This window comes from Nerophis lumbriciformis, linkage group LG07 (assembly GCF_033978685.3).
Source record: "Nerophis lumbriciformis linkage group LG07, RoL_Nlum_v2.1, whole genome shotgun sequence".
Classification (NCBI taxonomy): Eukaryota; Metazoa; Chordata; class Actinopteri; order Syngnathiformes; family Syngnathidae; genus Nerophis; species Nerophis lumbriciformis.
Genome location: NC_084554.2, coordinates 320693 through 344000, shown reverse-complemented (window position 1 = coordinate 344000; position 23308 = coordinate 320693). Strand labels below are relative to the sequence as shown.

The window sequence follows — 23308 nt, the reverse complement described above, 5'->3', positions numbered from 1 at the left end:
CTGTGGTTTGCCTTCGTCAATGGCTTCTCGGGTCAGATCCTGTTTGAGCGCTGGTGCATCGGCCTCTACAATGTGGTGAGTCAGGTCAAAGGTCACACTCTGAAATGTGGTGAGTCAGGTCAAAGGTCACACTCTGAAATGTGGTGAGTCAGGTCAAAGGTCACACTCTGAAATGTGGTGAGTCAGGTCAAAGGTCACACTCTACAATGTGGTGAGTCAGGTCAAAGGTCACACTCTACAATGTGGTGAGTCAGGTCAAAGGTCACACTCTACAATGTGGTGAGTCAGGTCAAAGGTCACACTCGACAATGTGGTGAGTCAGGTCAAAGGTCACACTCTACAATGTGGTGAGTCAGGTCAAAGGTCACACTCTGCTCATCAGGTCAAAGGTCACATGTGTGGTCTTATCAGTGTTAGTCAAACGTGGTATTTGTCATTTCATTGAATGTTCTAGTGTGAATACTAGCATGATCAATGATTTGTTTATTCCAGATGTTTACTGCACTTCCTCCCTTTACTTTACATGATCAATGATTATTATTGTGTGTGTTTATTCCAGATGTTTACTGCACTTCCTCCCTTTACTTTACATGATCAATGATTATTATTGTGTGTGTTTATTCCAGATGTTTACTGCACTTCCTCCCTTTACTTTGGGGATCTTTGACCGTCCGTGCAGCCAACAGAACATGCTTCGCTTCCCTCAGCTTTACCGCATTACCCAGAATGCAGAGGGCTTCAACAGCAGGGTACACACACACACACACACACACACACACACACACACACACACACACACACACACACACACACACACACACACACACACACACACACACACACACACGCACACACACACACGCGCACACACACGTTGAACTGGTCTAGCCTTGTGGCTTTTATAACCAAGTAAACAAGACCTGGCCGTTTCCATGACAACCCTGGTGAGAGTGTGGAATAAGGAAGTCTTTCTTTGCAAAGCTCTGGCCTTCACTGCCTGCATGGTGTGTGTGTGTGTGTGTGTGTGTGTGTGTGTGTGTGTGTGTGTGTGTGTGTGTGTGTGTGTGTGTGTGTGTGTGTGTGTGTGTGTGTGTGTGTGTGTGTGTGTGTGTGTGTGTGTGTGTGTGTGTGTGTGTGTGTGTGACACTGACTGTCCACCTGGCTGTGTCCTCCTCAGGTGTTCTGGGGTCACTGCATCAATGCACTGATTCACTCCATCATTCTCTTCTGGTTCCCTCTCAAGATGTTGGAGCATGGTGAGTCACCATCTTCATCTTCATCACCATCTTCTTCTTCTCTCACATGTTGCACATGTAGTGAGTGACAATGTGTCTTGTGTGTGACAATGTGTGTTGTTTGTGACAATGTGTGTTGTGTGTGACAATGTGTGTTGTTTGTGACAATGTGTGTTGTGTGTGACAATGTGTGTTGTGTGTGACAATGTGTGTTGTGTGCACAGACTCTCCCTTTGACAACGGCCAAGGCAACGACTACTTGTTTGTGGGCAACATGGTTTACACGGTGAGTGGACGCCATCTTTCTTGTCTGACACCTCATCTTCTGTCCACCAGTATGTGGTGGTCACCACTATGTGGTGGTCACCAGTATGTGGTGGTCACCAGTATGTGGTGGTCACCAGAATGACATCTCATCAACTTGTCATCTTCTGTCCACCAGTATGTGGTGGTCACCACTATGTGGTGGTCACCAGTATGTGGTGGTCACCAGTATGTGGTGGTCACCAGTATGTGGTGGTCACCAGTAGGACAGCTCATCAACTTGTTATCTTCTGTCCACCAGTATGTGGTGGTCACCAGTATGTGGTGGTCACCAGTATTTGGTGGTCACCAGTATGTGGTGGTCACCAGTAGGACAGCTCATCAACTTGTTATCTTCTGTCCACCAGTATGTGGTGGTCACCAGTATGTGGTGGTCACCAGTATTTGGTGGTCACCAGTATGTGGTGGTCACTAGTATGTGGTGGTCACTAGTATGTGGTGGTCACCAGAATGACAGCTCATCAACTTGTCATCTTCTGTCCACCAGTATGTGGTGGTCACCAGTATTTGGTGGTCACCAGTATGTGGTGGTCACCAGTATTTGGTGGTCACCAGTATGTGGTGGTCACCAGTATGTGGTGGTCACCAGTATTTGGTGGTCACCAGTATGTGGTGGTCACCAGTATGTGGTGGTTACCAGTAGGACAGCTCATCAACTTGTCATCTTCTGTCCACCAGTGTGTGGTGGTCACCAGTATGTGGTGGTCACCAGTATGTGGTGGTCACCAGTATGTGGTGGTCACCAGTATGTGGTGGTCACCAGTATGTGGTGGTCACCAGTAGGACAGATCATCAACTTGTCATCTTCTGTCCACCAGTATGTGGTGGTCACCAGTATATGGTGGTCACCAGTATGTGGTGGTCACCAGTATGTGGTGGTCACCAGTATGTGGTGGTCACCAGTAGGACAGCTCATCAACTTGTCATCTTCTGTCCACCAGTATGTGGTGGTCACCAGTATGTGGTGGTCACCAGTATTTGGTGGTCACCAGTATGTGGTGGTCACCAGTATTTGGTGGTCACCAGTATGTGGTGGTCACCAGTATGTGGTGGTCACCAGTATGTGGTGGTCACCAGTATTTGGTGGTCACCAGTATGTGGTGGTCACCAGTATGTGGTGGTCACCAGTAGGACAGCTCATCAACTTGTTATCTTCTGTCCACCAGTATGTGGTGGTCACCAGTATGTGGTGGTCACCAGTATTTGGTGGTCACCAGTATGTGGTGGTCACTAGTATGTGGTGGTCACTAGTATGTGGTGGTCACCAGAATGACAGCTCATCAACTTGTCATCTTCTGTCCACCAGTATGTGGTGGTCACCAGTATTTGGTGGTCACCAGTATGTGGTGGTCACCAGTATTTGGTGGTCACCAGTATGTGGTGGTCACCAGTATGTGGTGGTCACCAGTATTTGGTGGTCACCAGTATGTGGTGGTCACCAGTATGTGGTGGTTACCAGTAGGACAGCTCATCAACTTGTCATCTTCTGTCCACCAGTGTGTGGTGGTCACCAGTATGTGGTGGTCACCAGTATGTGGTGGTCACCAGTATGTGGTGGTCACCAGTAGGACAGATCATCAACTTGTCATCTTCTGTCCACCAGTATGTGGTGGTCACCAGTATATGGTGGTCACCAGTATGTGGTGGTCACCAGTATGTGGTGGTCACCAGTATGTGGTGGTCACCAGTAGGACAGCTCATCAACTTGTCATCTTCTGTCCACCAGTATGTGGTGGTCACCAGTATGTGGTGGTCACCAGTATTTGGTGGTCACCAGTATGTGGTGGTCACCAGTATTTGGTGGTCACCAGTATGTGGTGGTCACCAGTATGTGGTGGTCACCAGTATGTGGTGGTCACCAGTATTTGGTGGTCACCAGTATGTGGTGGTCACCAGTATATGGTGGTCACCAGTATGTGGTGGTCACCAGTATGTGGTGGTCACCAGTATTTGGTGGTCACCAGTATGTGGTGGTCACTAGTATGTGGTGGTCACTAGTATGTGGTGGTCACCAGAATGACAGCTCATCAACTTGTCATCTTCTGTCCACCAGTATGTGGTGGTCACCAGTATTTGGTGGTCACCAGTATGTGGTGGTCACCAGTATTTGGTGGTCACCAGTATGTGGTGGTCACCAGTATGTGGTGGTCACCAGTATTTGGTGGTCACCAGTATGTGGTGGTCACCAGTATGTGGTGGTTACCAGTAGGACAGCTCATCAACTTGTCATCTTCTGTCCACCAGTGTGTGGTGGTCACCAGTATGTGGTGGTCACCAGTATGTGGTGGTCACCAGTATGTGGTGGTCACCAGTAGGACAGATCATCAACTTGTCATCTTCTGTCCACCAGTATGTGGTGGTCACCAGTATATGGTGGTCACCAGTATGTGGTGGTCACCAGTATGTGGTGGTCACCAGTATGTGGTGGTCACCAGTAGGACAGCTCATCAACTTGTCATCTTCTGTCCACCAGTATGTGGTGGTCACCAGTATGTGGTGGTCACCAGTATTTGGTGGTCACCAGTATGTGGTGGTCACCAGTATTTGGTGGTCACCAGTATGTGGTGGTCACCAGTATGTGGTGGTCACCAGTATGTGGTGGTCACCAGTATTTGGTGGTCACCAGTATGTGGTGGTCACCAGTATATGGTGGTCACCAGTATGTGGTGGTCACCAGTATGTGGTGGTCACCAGTATTTGGTGGTCACCAGTATGTGGTGGTCAACAGTATGTGGTGGTCACCAGTATGTGGTGGTCACCAGTATTTGGTGGTCACCAGTATGTGGTGGTCACCAGTATGTGGTGGTCACCAGTATGTAGTGGTCACCAGTATGTGGTGGTCACCAGTATGTGGTGGTCACCAGAATGACAGCTCATCAACTTGTCATCTTCTGTCCACGCAGTATGTGGTGGTCACCAGTATATGGTGGTCACCAGTATGTGGTGGTCACCAGTATTTGGTGGTCACCAGTATTTGGTGGTCACCAGTATGTGGTGGTCACCAGTATGTGGTGGTCACCAGTATTTGGTGGTCACCAGTATGTGGTGGTCACCAGTATGTGGTGGTCACCAGTAGGACTGCTCATCAACTTGTCATCTTCTGTCCACCAGTATGTGGTGGTCACCAGTATGTGGTGGTCACCAGTATTTGGTGGTCACCAGTATGTGGTGGTCACTAGTATGTGGTGGTCACCAGAATGACAGCTCATCAACTTGTCATCTTCTGTCCACCAGTATGTGGTGGTCACCAGTATGTGGTGGTCACCAGTATTTGGTGGTCACCAGTATGTAGTGGTCACCAGTATGTGGTGGTCACCAGTATGTGGTGGTCACCAGAATGACAGCTCATCAACTTGTCATCTTCTGTCCACCAGTATGTGGTGGTCACCAGTATGTGGTGGTCACCAGTATATGGTGGTCACCAGTATGTGGTGGTCACCAGTATGTAGTGGTCACCAGTATGTGGTGGTCACCAGTATGTGGTGGTCACCAGTATGTGGTGGTCACCAGTATTTGGTGGTCACCAGTATGTGGTGGTCACCAGTAGGACAGCTCATCAACTTGTCATCTTCTGTCCACCAGTATGTGGTGGTCACCAGTATGTGGTGGTCACCAGTATATGGTGGTCACCAGTATGTGGTGGTCACCAGTATGTAGTGGTCACCAGTATGTGGTGGTCACCAGTATGTGGTGGTCACCAGTATGTGGTGGTCACCAGTATTTGGTGGTCACCAGTATGTGGTGGTCACCAGTAGGACAGCTCATCAACTTGTCATCTTCTGTCCACCAGTATTTGGTGGTCACCAGTATGTGGTGGTCACCAGTATGTGGTGGTCACCAGTATGTGGTGGTCACCAGTAGGACAGCTCATCAACTTGTTATCTTCTGTCCACCAGTATGTGGTGGTCACCAGTATGTGGTGGTCACCAGTATGTGGTGGTCACCAGTATGTGGTGGTCACCAGTATTTGGTGGTCACCAGTATGTGGTGGTCACCAGTAGGACAGCTCATCAACTTGTCATCTTCTGTCCACCAGTATTTGGTGGTCACCAGTATGTGGTGGTCACCAGTATGTGGTGGTCACCAGTATGTGGTGGTCACCAGTAGGACAGCTCATCAACTTGTTATCTTCTGTCCACCAGTATGTGGTGGTCACCAGTATGTGGTGGTCACCAGTATGTGGTGGTCACCAGTAGGACAGCTCATCAACTTGTTATCTTCAGTCCACCAGTATGTGGTGGTCACCAGTATGTGGTGGTCACCAGTATGTGGTGGTCACCAGTATGTGGTGGTCACCAGTATTTGGTGGTCACCAGTATGTGGTGGTCACCAGTAGGACAGCTCATCAACTTGTCATCTTCTGTCCACCAGTATGTGGTGGTCACCAGTATGTGGTGGTCACCAGTATGTGGTGGTCACCAGTATGTGGTGGTCACCAGTATGTGGTGGTCACCAGTAGGACAGCTCATCAACTTGTCATCTTCTGTCCACCAGTATGTGGTGGTCACCAGTATGTGGTGGTCACCAGTATATGGTGGTCACCAGTATGTGGTGGTCACCAGTATGTAGTGGTCACCAGTATGTGGTGGTCACCAGTATGTGGTGGTCACCAGTATGTGGTGGTCACCAGTATTTGGTGGTCACCAGTATGTGGTGGTCACCAGTAGGACAGCTCATCAACTTGTCATCTTCTGTCCACCAGTATTTGGTGGTCACCAGTATGTGGTGGTCACCAGTATGTGGTGGTCACCAGTAGGACAGCTCATCAACTTGTTATCTTCTGTCCACCAGTATGTGGTGGTCACCAGTATGTGGTGGTCACCAGTATGTGGTGGTCACCAGTATGTGGTGGTCACCAGTATGTGGTGGTCACCAGTATTTGGTGGTCACCAGTATGTGGTGGTCACCAGTAGGACAGCTCATCAACTTGTCATCTTCTGTCCACCAGTATTTGGTGGTCACCAGTATGTGGTGGTCACCAGTATGTGGTGGTCACCAGTATGTGGTGGTCACCAGTAGGACAGCTCATCAACTTGTTATCTTCTGTCCACCAGTATGTGGTGGTCACCAGTATGTGGTGGTCACCAGTATGTGGTGGTCACCAGTAGGACAGCTCATCAACTTGTTATCTTCAGTCCACCAGTATGTGGTGGTCACCAGTATGTGGTGGTCACCAGTATGTGGTGGTCACCAGTATGTGGTGGTCACCAGTATTTGGTGGTCACCAGTATGTGGTGGTCACCAGTAGGACAGCTCATCAACTTGTCATCTTCTGTCCACCAGTATGTGGTGGTCACCAGTATGTGGTGGTCACCAGTATGTGGTGGTCACCAGTATGTGGTGGTCACCAGTATGTGGTGGTCACCAGTAGGACAGCTCATCAACTTGTCATCTTCTGTCCACCAGTATGTGGTGGTCACCAGTATGTGGTGGTCACCAGTATTTGGTGGTCACCAGTATGTGGTGGTCACCAGTATGTGGTGGTCACCAGTATGTGGTGGTCACCAGTAGGACAGCTCATCAACTTGTCATCTTCTGTCCACCAGTGTGTGGTGGTCACCAGTATGTGGTGGTCACCAGAATGACAGCTCATCAACTTGTTATCTTCTGTCCACCAGTATGTGGTGGTCACCAGTATGTGGTGGTCACCAGTATGTGGTGGTCACCAGTAGGACATCTCATCAACTTGTCATCTTCTGTCCACCAGTATGTGGTGGTCACCAGTATGTGGTGGTCACCAGTATGTGGTGGTCACCAGTAGGACAGCTCATCAACTTGTCATCTTCTGTCCACCAGTATGTGGTGGTCACCGTCTGTCTGAAGGCTGGCATGGAGACCACCGCTTGGACCAAGGTACTATCATCATACTTGTTATATTTACTCCTTTTTATACTTACTACTTTTTACATTTACTACTTGTTATATGTACTACTTGTTATATTTACTACTTTTTATACTTACTACTTGTTATATTTACTAGATGTTATATTTACTACTTTTTATATTTACTACTTTTTATACTTACTACTTGTTATATTTACTACTTTTTACATTTACTACTTGTTATATTTACTACTTTTTACATTTACTACTTGTTACATTTACTACTGGCTATATTTACTACTTGTTATATTTATTACTTTTTATATTTACTACTTTTTATACTTACTACTTTTTACATTTACTACTTGTTATATTTACTACTTGTTATATTTACTACTTTTTATACTTACTACTTTTTATACTTACTACTTGTTATATTTACTACTTGTTATATTTACTACTTTTTATATTTACTGCTTTTTATACTTACTACTTGTTATATTTACTACTTTTTATACTTACTACTTGTTATATTTACTACTTGTAATATTTACTACTTTTTATACTTACTACTTGTTAAATGTACTACTTTTTTATTTTTACTACTTGTTATATTTACTACTTTTTATATTTACTACTTGTTATATTTACTACTTTTTATATTTACTGCTTTTTATACTTACTACTTGTTATATTTACTACTTTTTATACTTACTACTTGTTATATTTACTACTTGTAATATTTACTACTTTTTATACTTACTACTTGTTAAATGTACTACTTTTTTATTTTTACTACTTGTTATATTTACTACTTTTTATATTTACTACTTGTTATATTTACTACTGTCCTCCTGGCCGTAGTTCCTGGTTGTCGCCTGCATGGACGGGGGGGGGGGGGGGGGGATATGTCCGGGCCCTCTACTCCTTCTACTTATAGCACACACAGTCACACATATATAAGACTTTGGGGGATTGTCCTGCGGGGAGGCATGGCGGGGGGATGAGGATGCCTCCTATGGGGCTCCAGTCCTCCTATCTTGTCCCCTGCTCGTCCATCCCTCAATCTTAGCTGCATATTAGACACTTAGGATTTGGGGGGCTCGGCTTGGTTGGGACCCACCATAACCATGATGTCCCCCAATTTTAATGGCATTATTAGTTCCCACAAGCATACATATCTCACTCACGCTACAGTACACACATCAATAGGGACTGGAGGTCGGCTGACCTCCTAATTTTAACTACACAGTAGACACTCTGGGGGCCTTGTACACATGCATGGGGGGTTTGGGGTTCTGGAGTACGGCGAAGCCCTCATTGCCTCCTCGGCCGGCGCGGGTTGCGGGGACTGCGGTCTGGTGGCCTGCCATTCCCGGGCAGAGACCTCGCTGAGGGTGTGAGGCTTTTATTCATTTATTATTATTATTATTTATTTATTTATTTTTAATTACATTTTTACTATTTACTTATTTTATTTTATTTATTTTATTATTTTTTATGTTATTTTATTTATTTATTTATTTATTTAAGACATGCACCTGGGGATAGGTTGATTGGCAACACTAAATGGGCCCTAGTGTGTGAATGTGAGTGTGAATGTTGGCCCTGCGATGAGGTGGCGACTTGTCCAGGGTGTACCCCGCCTTCCGCCCGATTGTAGCTGAGATAGGCTCCAGCGCCCCCCGCGACCCCAAAAGGGAATAAGCGGTAGAAAATGGATGTATTATTTTTTTTATTATTTTTAAAAATCGTATTATTTATTTGTGTGTGGAGTCCTGCGGGTCTCACTTCCTGTTGGGTGGGGTCTGTGCCCGTGTGGCCCGACCTTGCGCTGTGGGGTCTCTGTTGGTGACTTGATGTGGTGACGGCGCGGCCCCCATGTCTGGTCTAGATGCCGTGTCTTGGTTGTTTGGGTGGTGGTGTGTGTGTGCGGGTTTGGGTTGGGGTGGTGGGGTCTTTTGGTGGGGGAGGTGTTAATGTCTCTTGTTTGCATGTTGGCGTTTGGGCTGACTGGCGGGCTGGCGCTGGCTGGTCTCCGTGATCCTGTTGGCGTGTGGTTGCTGGTCGCAGTTTTTTTCGATCGCTTTGATTTGATTGAGTGGTCCTGGCTGTCTGGGGAAATTGCAGCTGCTGTTTCTGCTGCCGTTTGTTTGTGGTGTGGGCGCCCGTGGCTGCTGGGTCTGGTGCAGGGGGGTGGCTGATGTTGTGACTGGTGGCAGCGCACGCACGTGGTGGTTGTCGGGGCTGATGAACTTGTTTGTGGTGTGGGCGCCCGTGGCTGCTGGGTCTGGTGCAGGGGGGTGGCTGATGTTGTGACTGGTGGCAGCGCACGCACGTGGTGGTTGTCGGGGCTGATGAACTTGTTTGTGGTGTGGGCGCCCGTGGCTGCTGGGTCTGGTGCAGGGGGGTGGCTGATGTTGTTACTGGTGGCAGCGCACGCACGTGGTGGTTGTCGGGGCTGACGAACTTGCCGGCTTCATACTCGTTTATTGTTGTGTTGGTTGGCTTGTCGGGTGTGGGCCTGGGGTGCCCTTGCGCCCTGCCGCACCGCCCTTTGCGCCCGGTGTCGAGCCGTCGTCTGGGGCGGGAGTTGTCCCTGGGTGACGGGGGTGCGCAGCCGGACCTGTGGAGCTTGGGGGAGGAGATCGACTGGTTCTCAGTGGGCAGTGGGTGCCGGGACTTGATCGCTGTCCCCCCGGCCCGTGTATGGATTTGCTGTCGTATATACATATGAGTGTGTGTGTGTGTGTGTGGGTGTGTGTGTGTGTGTGTGTGTAGGTGCATGTGGATGGATGGTTGTAGGTATGTATGTGTATGTGTGTGCATGTATGAGTATAGGTATGTGTGTGTTTATAGATGTGTATATGTATATATGCATATGTGGGTGTGTGTATGTATGTATATATTAGGGCTGCAACAACTAATCGATTAAATCGATTAAAATCGATTATAAAAATAGTTGGCGATTAATGTAGTCATCGATTCGTTGGATCTATGCTATGCGCATGCGCAGAGGCAATAGTTTTTTTTTGTTTTTTAAAGTTTTTTTATTTTTTATAAACTGCAACATATACAAACAGCTGAGAAACAATAATCAAAATAAGTATGGTGCCAGTATGCTGTTTTTTCCCCAATAAAATACTGGAAAGGATAGAAATGTAGTTTGTCTCTTTTATCCGATTATTAATCGATTAATCGAAGTAATAATCGACAAATTAATCGATCATCAAATTAATCGTTAGTTGCAGCCCTAGTATATATATATATATATATATATATATATATATATATATATATATATATATATATATATATATATATATATATATATATATATATATACATATATATATATAAATATATGTGTATGTATATATGTGTGTATGTATGTGTGTATGTATGTGTATATGTATGTATGTGTAAGTATATGTATATGTGTAAGTATATATATGTATGTGTGTATGTATATTTCTGGGGGTACGCTCTGGGCCTGCTTGTCAGGCGGGGGTCTGCGCCTCAGGCTACTGCATCCGGACTGCGTGTCTGGAGCTCCTGGGTCCCACCGCCCATCCCCTCCGGGTGCCCGTCTTGGTTGGGGCCTGCTGGGTCTAGTCCCCGCGTCTATTGTGGTAGCTTGGTACTGCAAGGTATTCCGAGGTGCTGCGAGTCGGCCAGCTGCTGGGGTAGTAACCTTGTGTGTCAGCATGTCTGTGATCTTCTTTTAATTATTATTATTATTATTATTTTAATTTTTTTTTAATATATAATAATTATTATTATTATTATTTATTTATAAATTTATTGATGTGTTTTTATTTAATATATTTTATTAATATTATTTATTTATTTTCCCCCCCTCCCTCAGGGGGGTACTCGACAGGGTGGTTGCTGGTTGTTCCATCTCCATCGTTGGGGTCCCTGCGGTTTGGCGCCGCGCTCTCCGGGGGTGGGGGGTGGACTTGTGGGGGCCCGGTTGCTGGTGGGGCGGGGGTGGTCTTCCCGTCCGGTTGCGGGGAGTCTCTGGGCCCCCCGGGCAGGGCGTCCCGCCTTTCTGCCCGTGTGGGGTGTGGTCTCTCGCTGGCCTGAGGCCTGGCTGTCCCCTGCTTCTCTCGTGCCTTGTCCTCTGCCGGGTGCGTCTGTCTGCGGCCTGCTGCTGGCTCTTACGAACGGCACGGTGGGCCTGGCTCTGGGGTTCCTGTCGCTGGCCGGCCTGGCTGCGTGGGGCCGGTGGTCCCTGGTTCCCTGGGCGCTACGTCTGCTGTTTGTGGGTTGGGCTCTCTGGGGGCTTGGGCTGTACTCTGGCTCCCACACACACTGGGAGTCAAATGTATTGTACATGCAAATTAGACTTAGACTTAGACTTAGACAAACTTTAATGATCCACAAGGGAAATTGTTCAACACAGTAGCTCAGTTACAATGATGGAAAGTGTAAGGATGGAAAGGACAATGCAGGTATAAATAGACTAATATAGCGACAAAAAATCTAACATATATACGAATATATACATAATATGTGTATACACATATATACTCACATACATACATACATACACACATACATACATAGGTACCTACGCTCCCACATACATACACAAATACAGTACATACCTACATATTCAAAGTTCATACATCCACACGCACATTCACTGTACAAACATACATAAATGATAAATGGGTTATACTTGTATAGCGCTTTTCTACCTGATCATGTACATCAACTATATGATCATCTACATCTACTATATGATCATCTACATCTACTATATGATCATCTACATCTACTATATGATCATCTACATCTACTATATGATCATCTACATCTACTATATGATCATCTACATCTACTATATGATCATCTACATCAACTGTATGATCATCTACATCTACTATATGATCATCTACATCTACTATATGATCATCTACATCTACTATATGATCATCTACATCTACTATATGATCATCTACATCTACTATATGATCATCTACATCTACTATATGATCATCTACATCTACTATATGATCATCTACATCTACTATATGATCATCTACATCAACTATATGATCATCTACATCTACTATATGATCATCTACATCTACTATATGATCATCTACATCTACTATATGATCATCTACATCTACTATATGATCATCTACATCTACTATATGATCATCTACATCTACTATATGATCATCTACATCTACTATATGATCATCTACATCTACTATATGATCATCTACATCTACTATATGATCATCTACATCTACTATATGATCATCTACATCTACTATATGATCATCTACATCTACTATATGATCATCTACATCTACTATATGATCATCTACATCAACTGTATGATCATCTACATCTACTATATGATCATCTACATCTACTATATGATCATCTACATCTACTATATGATCATCTACATCTACTATATGATCATCTACATCTACTATATGATCATCTACATCTACTATATGATCATCTACATCTACTATATGATCATCTACATCTACTATATGATCATCTACGTCTACTATATGATCATCTACATCTACTATATGATCATCTACATCTACTATATGATCATCTACATCAACTATATGATCATCTACATCTACTATATGATCATCTACATCTACTATATGATCATCTACATCTACTATATGATCATCTACATCAACTATATGATCATCTACATCTACTATATGATCATCTACATCTACTATATGATCATCTACATCTACTATATGATCATCTACATCTACTATATGATCATCTACATCTACTATATGATCATCTACATCTACTATATGATCATCTACATCTACTATATGATCATCTACATCTACTATATGATCATCTACATCTACTATATGATCATCTACATCTACTATATGATCATCTACATCTACTATATGATCATCTACATCTACTGTATGATCATCTACATCTACTATATGATCATCTACATCTACTATATGATCATCTACATCTACTATATGATCATCTACATCTACTATATGATCATCTACATCTACTGTATGATCATCTACGTCTACTATATGATCATCTACATCTACTATATGATCATCTACATCTACTATATGAATATCTACATCTACTGTATGATCATCTACATCTACTATATGATCATCTACATCTACTATATGAATATCTACATCTACTGTATGATCATCTACATCTACTATATGATCATCTACATCTACTATATGATCATCTACATCTACTATATGATCATCTACATCTACTATATGATCATCTACGTCTACTATATGATCATCTACATCTACTATATGATCATCTACATCTACTATATGATCATCTACATCTACTATATGATCATCTACATCTACTATATGATCATCTACATCTACTATATGATCATCTACATCTACTATATGATTATCTACATCTACTGTATGATCATCTACATCTACTATATGATCATCTACATCTACTATATGATCATCTACATCTACTATATGATCATCTACATCTACTATATGATCATCTACATCTACTATATGATCATCTACATCTACTATATGATCATCTACATCTACTATATGATCATCTACATCTACTATATGATCATCTACATCTACTGTATGATCATCTACATCAACTATATGATCATCTACATCTACTATATGATCATCTACATCTACTATATGATCATCTACATCTACTATATGATCATCTACATCTACTATATGATCATCTACATCTACTATATGATCATCTACATCTACTATATGATCATCTACATCTACTATATGATCATCTACATCTACTATATGATCATCTACATCTACTATATGATCATCTACATCTACTATATGATCATCTACATCTACTATATGATCATCTACATCTACTGTATGATCATCTACATCTACTATATGATCATCTACATCTACTATATGATCATCTACATCTACTATATGATCATCTACATCTACTATATGATCATCTACATCTACTGTATGATCATCTACGTCTACTATATGATCATCTACATCTACTATATGATCATCTACATCTACTATATGAATATCTACATCTACTGTATGATCATCTACATCTACTATATGATCATCTACATCTACTATATGAATATCTACATCTACTGTATGATCATCTACATCTACTATATGATCATCTACATCTACTATATGATCATCTACATCTACTATATGATCATCTACATCTACTATATGATCATCTACATCTACTATATGATCATCTACGTCTACTATATGATCATCTACATCTACTATATGATCATCTACATCTACTATATGATCATCTACATCTACTATATGATCATCTACATCTACTATATGATCATCTACATCTACTATATGATCATCTACATCTACTATATGATCATCTACATCTACTATATGATCATCTACATCTACTATATGATCATCTACATCTACTGTATGATCATCTACATCTACTATATGATCATCTACATCTACTATATGATCATCTACATCTACTATATGATCATCTACATCTACTATATGATCATCTACATCTACTATATGATCATCTACATCTACTATATGATCATCTACATCTACTATATGATCATGACAAAAAAAAAATATATATATATATATATGCTACTTTTTATAGTTATTACTTGTTATATTCACTGCTTTTTATATGTACTACTTTTTACAATTACTACTTGTTATATTTACTACTTTTTATATTTACTGCTTTTTATATTTACTACTTCATACTTTTTATATTACTAATTTTTACATTTACTACTTGTTATATTTACTACTTTATATATTTACTACTTTTTATATTTACTGCTTCATACTTCATTGTTGTATTGTCTTGTTATAATTATCATTGTTGTATGGTCTTGTTGTAGTTATTATTGTTGTATTGTCTTGTTGTATTTATTATGGTTGTATTGTCTTGTTGTAATTATTATTGTTGTATTGTCTTGTTGTATTGTCTTGTTGTATTTATTATGGTTGTATTGTCTTGTTGTAATTATTATTGTTGTATTGTCTTGTTGTAATTATTATGGTTGTATTGTCTTGTTGTAATTATTATGGTTGTATTGTCTTGTTGTAATTATTATGGTTGTATTGTCTTGTTGTAATTATTATTGTTGTATTGTCTTGTTGTAATTATTATGGTTGTATTGTCTTGTTGTAATTATTGTGGTTGTATTGTCTTGTTGTAATTATTATTGTTGTATTGTCTTGTTGTAATTATTATTGTTGTATTGTCTTGTTGTAATTATTATTGTTGTATTGTCTTGTTGTAATTATTATGGTTGTATTGTCTTGTTGTAATTATTATGGTTGTATTGTCTTGTTGTAATTATTATGGTTGTATTGTCTTGTTGTAATTATTGTGGTTGTATTGTCTTGTTGTAATTATTATTGTTGTATTGTCTTGTTGTAATTATTATTGTTGTATTGTCTTGTTGTAATTATTATGGTTGTATTGTCTTGTTGTAATTATTATGGTTGTATTGTCTTGTTGTAATTATTATTGTTGTATTGTCTTGTTGTAATTATGGTTGTATTGTCTTGTTGTAATTATTATGGTTGTATTGTCTTGTAATTATTATGGTTGTATTGTCTTGTTGTAATTATTATGGTTGTATTGTCTTGTTGTAATTATTATTGTTGTATTGTCTTGTTGTAATTATTATGGTTGTATTGTCTTGTTGTAATTATTATGGTTGTATTGTCTTGTTGTAATTATTATGGTTGTATTGTCTTGTAATTATTATGGTTGTATTGTCTTGTTGTAATTATTATGGTTGTATTGTCTTGTAATTATTATGGTTGTATTGTCTTGTTGTAATTATTATGGTTGTATTGTCTTGTTGTAATTATTATGGTTGTATTGTCTTGTTGTAATTATTATGGTTGTATTGTCTTGTTGTAATTATTATTGTTGTATTGTCTTGTTGTAATTATTATGGTTGTATTGTCTTGTAATTATTATGGTTGTATTGTCTTGTTGTAATTATTATGGTTGTATTGTCTTGTTGTAATTATTATTGTTGTATTGTCTTGTTGTAATTATGGTTGTATTGTCTTGTTGTAATTATTATGGTTGTATTGTCTTGTTGTAATTATTATGGTTGTATTGTCTTGTTGTAATTATTATGGTTGTATTGTCTTGTTGTAATTATTATTGTTGTATTGTCTTGTTGTAAGTATTATTGTTATAACTTTGTTTGTGCCGCCATCTTTGTGAGGTCTATGTGGACAATGAGGTCAATGTAGACTATGTGTGGACTATGTGAGGTCTATGTGGACTATGAGGTCAATGTGGACTATGAGGTCAATGTAGACTATGTGTGGACTATGTGAGGTCTATGTGGACTATGTGAGGTCTATGTGGACTATGTGAGGTCTATGTGGACTATGAGGTCAATGTGGACTATGAGGTCAATGTAGACTATGTGTGGACTATGTGAGGTCTATGTGGACTATGAGGTCAATGTGGACTATGAGGTCAATGTAGACTATGTGTGGACTGTGTGAGGTCTATGTGGACTATGAGGTCAATGTGGACTATGAGGTCAATGTAGACTATGTGTGGTCTATGTGAGGTCTATGTGGACTATGAGGTCAATGTGGACAATGAGGTCAATGTAGACTATGTGTGGACTATGTGAGGTCTATGTAGACTATGTGAGGTCTATGTGGACTATGTGAGGTCTATGTGGACTATGTGAGGTCTATGTGGACTATGAGGTCAATGTGGACTGTGTGTGGTCTATGTGGACTATGTGAGGTCTATGTGGACTATGAGGTCAATGTGGACTATGAGGTCAATGTAGACTATGTGTGGACTATGTGAGGTCTATGTGGACTATGAGGTCAATGTGGACTATGAGGTCAATGTAGACTATGTGTGGTCTATGTGAGGGCTATGTGGACTATGAGGTCAATGTGGAGTATGAGGTCAATGTAGACTATGTGTGGTCTATGTGAGGTCTATGTGGACTATGAGGTCAATGTGGAGTATGAGGTCAATGTAGACTATGTGTGGTCTATGTGAACTATATCTGAGCCCCTGTCCTCTGTCCTTCCTCTGCAGTTCTCGCACCTGGCAGTGTGGGGCAGCATTGTCCTCTGGCTGTTCTTCTTCGGGGTCTACTCCGCCATCTGGCCCACCCTCCCCATCGCCCCCGACATGCTAGGCCAGGCAAGTTCAACCCTTCCTTCCACCAGGCGTCCTGCACCTGCTGCTTGGCACCCTCCCCCGCTGTGCCACAATCCAAGACCGAGGTGTTGACTTAGGAGGGTGTGCTGAGAACCAGGAGGGTGCTCCTGGTCACAGCGGGGGATGGGCTGAGCTGGCAACTTCTTCATTCTTTCACTTTGCCTGGAAATATCTGCAGCTGCTGCGTGTCGTGGTCCCCCCAAACCCCCCACTTCTAGTCCAGCAGAACCTGTTGGAAGTCTATCTTCAATCTATATGATAGCATTGTTATATTTTAGTATTGTTATATGATAGTATTGTTATATGATAGCATTGTTATATGAGAATTGTTATATTTTAGTATTGTTATATGATAGCATTGTTATATGATAGAATTGTTATATTTTAGTATTGTTATATGATAGCATTGTTATATGATAGCATTGTTATATGATATAATTGTTATATTTTAATATTGTTATATGATAGCATTGTTATATTTTAGTGTTGTTATATGGTAGTATTGTTATATGATAGAATTGTTATATTTTAGTTTTGTTATATGGTAGTATTGTTATATGATAGCATTGTTATATTTTAGTGTTGTTATATGGTAGTATTGTTTTATGATAGAATTGTTATATTTTAGTATTGTTATATGATAGCATTGTTATATTTTAGTATTGTTATATGATAGCATTGTTATATTTTAGTATTGTTATATGATAGCATTGTTATATGATAGCATTGTTATATGATATAATTGTTATATTTTAGTATTGTTATATGATAGCATTGTTATATTTTAGTATTATATGATAGCATTGTTATATAGTAGTAGTATTGTTAGACTCGTTACTGTTACACTCATTACTGTGACAGTTACACTCAGTACTGTGACAGTTACACTCATTACTGTGACAGTTACACTCAGTACTGTGACAGTTACACTCATTACTGTGACAGTTAGACTCAGTACTGTGACAGTTACACTCATTACTGTGACAGTTACACTCAGTACTGTGACAGTTACACCCATTACTGTGACAGTTACACTCAGTACTGTGACAGTTACACTCATTACTGTGACAGTTACACTCAGTACTGTGACAGTTACACTCATTACTGTGGCAGTTACACTCAGTACTGTGACAGTTAAACTCAGTACTGTGACAACACTCAGTACTGTGACAGTTACACTCAGTACTGTGACAGTTACATTCATTACTGTGACAGTTACACTCAGTACTGTGACAGTTACATTCATTACTATGACAGTTACACTCATTACTGTGACAGTTACACTCATTACTGTGACAGTTACACTCAGTACTGTGACAGTTACACTCAGTACTGTTACTGTTAGGGTCAGTACTGTGAGAGTTACACTCAGTACTGTTACTGTTAGGGTCAGTACTGTGACAGTTACACTCAGTACTGTGACAGTTAGGGTCAGTACTGTGACAGTTACACTCAGTACTGTTACTGTCAGGGTCAGTACTGTGACAGTTACACTCAGTACTGTTACTGTTAGGGTCAGTACTGTGACAGTTACGCTCAGTACTGTGACAGTTAGGGTCAGTACTGTGACAGTTACACTCAGTACTGTGACAGTTACACTCATTACTGTGACAGTTACACTCATTACTGTGACAGTTACACTCATTACTGTGACAGTTAGACTCAGTACTGTGACAGTTACACTCATTACTGTGACAGTTACACTCAGTACTGTGACAGTTACACCCATTACTGTGACAGTTACACTCAGTACTGTGACAGTTACACTCATTACTGTGACAGTTACACTCAGTACTGTGACAGTTACACTCATTACTGTGGCAGTTACACTCAGTACTGTGACAGTTAAACTCAGTACTGTGACAACACTCAGTACTGTGACAGTTACACTCAGTACTGTGACAGTTACATTCATTACTGTGACAGTTACACTCAGTACTGTGACAGTTACATTCATTACTATGACAGTTACACTCATTACTGTGACAGTTACACTCATTACTGTGACAGTTACACTCAGTACTGTGACAGTTACACTCAGTACTGTTACTGTTAGGGTCAGTACTGTGAGAGTTACACTCAGTACTGTTACTGTTAGGGTCAGTACTGTGACAGTTACACTCAGTACTGTGACAGTTAGGGTCAGTACTGTGACAGTTACACTCAGTACTGTTACTGTCAGGGTCAGTACTGTGACAGTTACACTCAGTACTGTTACTGTTAGGGTCAGTACTGTGACAGTTACGCTCAGTACTGTGACAGTTAGGGTCAGTACTGTGACTGTTACACTCAGTACTGTTACTGTTAGGGTCAGTACTGTGACAGTTACACTCAGTACTGTTACTGTCAGGGTCAGTACTGTGACAGTTACACTCAGTACTGTGACAGTTAGGTTCAGTACTGTGACTGTTACACTCAGTACTGTTACTGTTAGGGTCAGTACTGTGACAGTTACACTCAGTACTGTGACAGTTAGGGTCAGTATTGTGACTGTTACACTCAGTACTGTTACTGTTAGGGTCAGTACTGTGACAGTTACACTCAGTACTGTTACTGTTAGGGTCAGTACTGTGACAGTTAGGGTCAGTACTGTGACTGTTACACTCAGTACTGTTACTGTTAGGGTCAGTACTGTGACAGTTAGGGTCAGTACTGTGACTGTTACACTCAGTACTGTTACCGTTAGGGTCAGTACTGTGACTGTTACACTCAGTACTGTGACAGTTAGGGTCAGTACTGTGACAGTTAGGGTCAGTACTGTGACTGTTACACTCAGTACTGTTACTGTTAGGGTCAGTACTGTGACAGTTAGGGTCAGTACTGTGACAGTTACACTCAGTACTGTTACTGTTAGGGTCAGTACTGTGACAGTTAGGGTCAGTACTGTTACTGTTAGGGTCAGTACTGTGACAGTTAGGGTCAGTACTGTTACTGTTAGGGTCAGTACTGTGACAGTTAGGGTCAGTACTGTGACTGTTACACTCAGTACTGTTACTCTTAGGGTCAGTACTGTGACAGTTAGGGTCAGTACTGTGACTGTTACACTCAGTACTGTTACTCTTAGGGTCAGTACTGTGACAGTTAGGGTCAGTACTGTGACTGTTACACTCAGTACTGTGACAGTTAGGATCAGTACTGTGACAGTTAGGGTCAGTACTGTGACTGTTACACTCAGTACCGTGACAGTTAGGATCAGTACTGTGACAGTTAGGGTCAGTACTGTGACTGTTACACTCAGTACTGTTACTGTTAGGGTCAGTACTGTGACAGTTAGGGTCAGTACTGTGACTGTTACACTCAGTACTGTTACTGTTAGGGTCAGTACTGCAGCTGGGTGTAATATGTCTGAGTCAAGAGTCCAGACCTCCCTGCTGCTGCCTCACACTCAGTGTTGCTGTTGCAGGCTGCCAAGGTGATGCAGTGCTGGTACTTCTGGCTGGGTCTGGTCCTGGTGCCCACCGTCTGTCTGCTCAAAGACTTTGTCTGGGCCTCGTAAGTCTGCCTTCCCTTCTAAGTCTGACACCTCCTTCTAAGTCTGCCACCTCCTTCTAAGTCTGCCTTCCCTTCTAAGTCTGCCACCTCCTTCTAAGTCTGCCACCTCCTTCTAAGTCTGCCACCTCTTTCTAAGTCTGCCACCTCCTTCTAAGTCTGCCACCTCTTTCTAAGTCTGCCTTCCCTTCTAAGTCTGCCACCTCTTTCTAAGTCTGCCTTCCCTTCTAAGTCTGCCACCTCTTTCTAAGTCTGCCTTCCCTTCTAAGTCTGCCACCTCCTTCTAAGTCTGTCACCTCCTTCTAAGTCTGCCACCTCCTTCTAAGTCTGCCACCTCCTTCTAAGTCTGCCACCTCCTTCTAAGTCTGCCACCTCCTTCTAAGTCTGCCACCTCTTTCTAAGTCTGCCTTCCCTTCTAAGTCTGCCACCTCTTTCTAAGTCTGCCTTCCCTTCTAAGTCTGCCACCTCCTTCTAAGTCTGTCACCTCCTTCTAAGTCTGCCACCTCCTATTTCCTTCTAAGTCTGCCACCTCCTTCTAAGTCTGCCACCTCCTTCTAAGTCTGCCACCTCCTTCTAAGTCTGCCACCTCCTTCTAAGTCTGCCACCTCCTTCTAAGTCTGCCACCTCCTATTTCCTTCTAAGTCTGCCACCTCCTTCTAAGTCTGCCACCTCCTTCTAAGTCTGCCACCTCCTATTTCCTTCTAAGTCTGCCACCTCCTTCTTCCTTCTAAGTCTGCCACCTCCTTCTTCCTTCTAAGTCTGCCACCTCCTTCTAAGTCTGCCACCTCCTTCTAAGTCTGCCACCTCCTATTTCCTTCTAAGTCTGCCACCTCCTTCTAAGTCTGCCACCTCCTTCTAAGTCTGCCACCTCCTATTTCCTTCTAAGTCTGCCACCTCCTTCTTCCTTCTAAGTCTGCCACCTCCTTCTTCCTTCTAAGTCTGCCACCTCCTATTTCCTTCTAAGTCTGCCACCTCCTTCTTCCTTCTAAGTCTGCCACCTCCTTCTAAGTCTGCCACCTCCTTCTTCCTTCTAAGTCTGCCACCTCCTTCTTCCTTCTAAGTCTGCCACCTCCTGCTCCTGCTCCTGCCAGCCAGGGACCCTCACATGTGTTCTCTGCAGGACACGTCGCAGCGTCAACAAGTCTCTCCTGGAGGAGGTTCAGGAGCTGGAGGCGCGTGCCGTGGACCCGGGTGCTGCTGTGTTGAGGGACGCCAGCGGGCGCAGGTACGGTAGAGGGCAAGGCATCATGGCTAGAAAAACCAGCAAACATGGAATGGTCATCATTAGGACCAAAGACAAGACTGGGAGGTCGACTCTGACTTCTTTGTGCATCTTTCCCTCATTTCTCACTTCCAAGGTGGATCTGCTGCTGCTCACACCTGGTGTGTAGATGTCTTCTTACCAGGGGTGTCCCGATCCCGGTCTTGCATGTTCAGTGTGTGATATCATGTGCGATACAAGCAGAGTGTTTACTTGTCAGTGATATCATGTGCGATACAAGCAGAGTGTTTACTTGTCAGTGATATCATGTGCGATACAAGCAGAGTGTTTACTTGTCAGTGATATCATGTGCGATACAAGCAGAGTGTTTACTTGTCAGTGATATCATGTGCGATACAAGCAGAGTGTTTACTTGTCAGTGATATCATATGCGATACAAGCAGGCCTGCAGACTGTTTACGTGTGTGTGATATCATGTGTGATACACACACTCCTGCAGAGTGTTTACTAGTGTGTGATATCATGTGTGATACAAGCACTCCTGCAGAGTGTTTACTAGTGTGTGATATCATGTGTGATACAAGGAGTCCTGCAGCCTGTTTACTTGTGTGTGATATCATGTGCGATACAAGCAGTCCTACAGACTGTTTTCTAACATTCCACACTACTAGATAATACAAGTATGTACGATTCCCGCTGATATCACATATTCCTGCGTACATCCTATCAGTGTGTGAATGTGTGAAAAGTGTCAAAGCGCTTTGAGTAGCTTGAAGATGGCAAAGTGCTAAACAAGTATAACCCATTTAGCACTTTATGGACCCCTACTCAAAGCTGGGTATTGTTTGGAAAGTACAAGAGCTGCATCGGGACACCCCAACTTTTCACCTTAGCTTGTGTGTTAGCTTCCTGCTAGCTAGTAAGTCTGAGTACATGTTGACGTTAGCTTGTGTGTTAGCTT

The 23308-nt window shown here is 42.2% G+C and overlaps 1 protein-coding gene across 6 annotated transcripts in view; it reads left to right on the top strand.

Annotated features, from left to right (window-relative positions):
• The window catches only part of atp8a2 (ATPase phospholipid transporting 8A2), a 117110-nt gene that overhangs the window by 80958 nt on the left and 12844 nt on the right, over positions 1–23308 (top strand). For all 6 annotated transcript variants that reach the window (XM_072913432.1, XM_072913434.1, XM_072913433.1 and 3 more), the window contains 8 exons: positions 1–75; positions 627–749; positions 1178–1256; positions 1460–1521; positions 7356–7412; positions 17511–17618; positions 21040–21128; positions 22246–22350. In XM_072913432.1, coding sequence (XP_072769533.1) covers positions 1–75; positions 627–749; positions 1178–1256; positions 1460–1521; positions 7356–7412; positions 17511–17618; positions 21040–21128; positions 22246–22350 — 698 coding nt within the window. The remainder of the gene's footprint in view (positions 76–626; positions 750–1177; positions 1257–1459; positions 1522–7355; positions 7413–17510; positions 17619–21039; positions 21129–22245; positions 22351–23308) is intronic.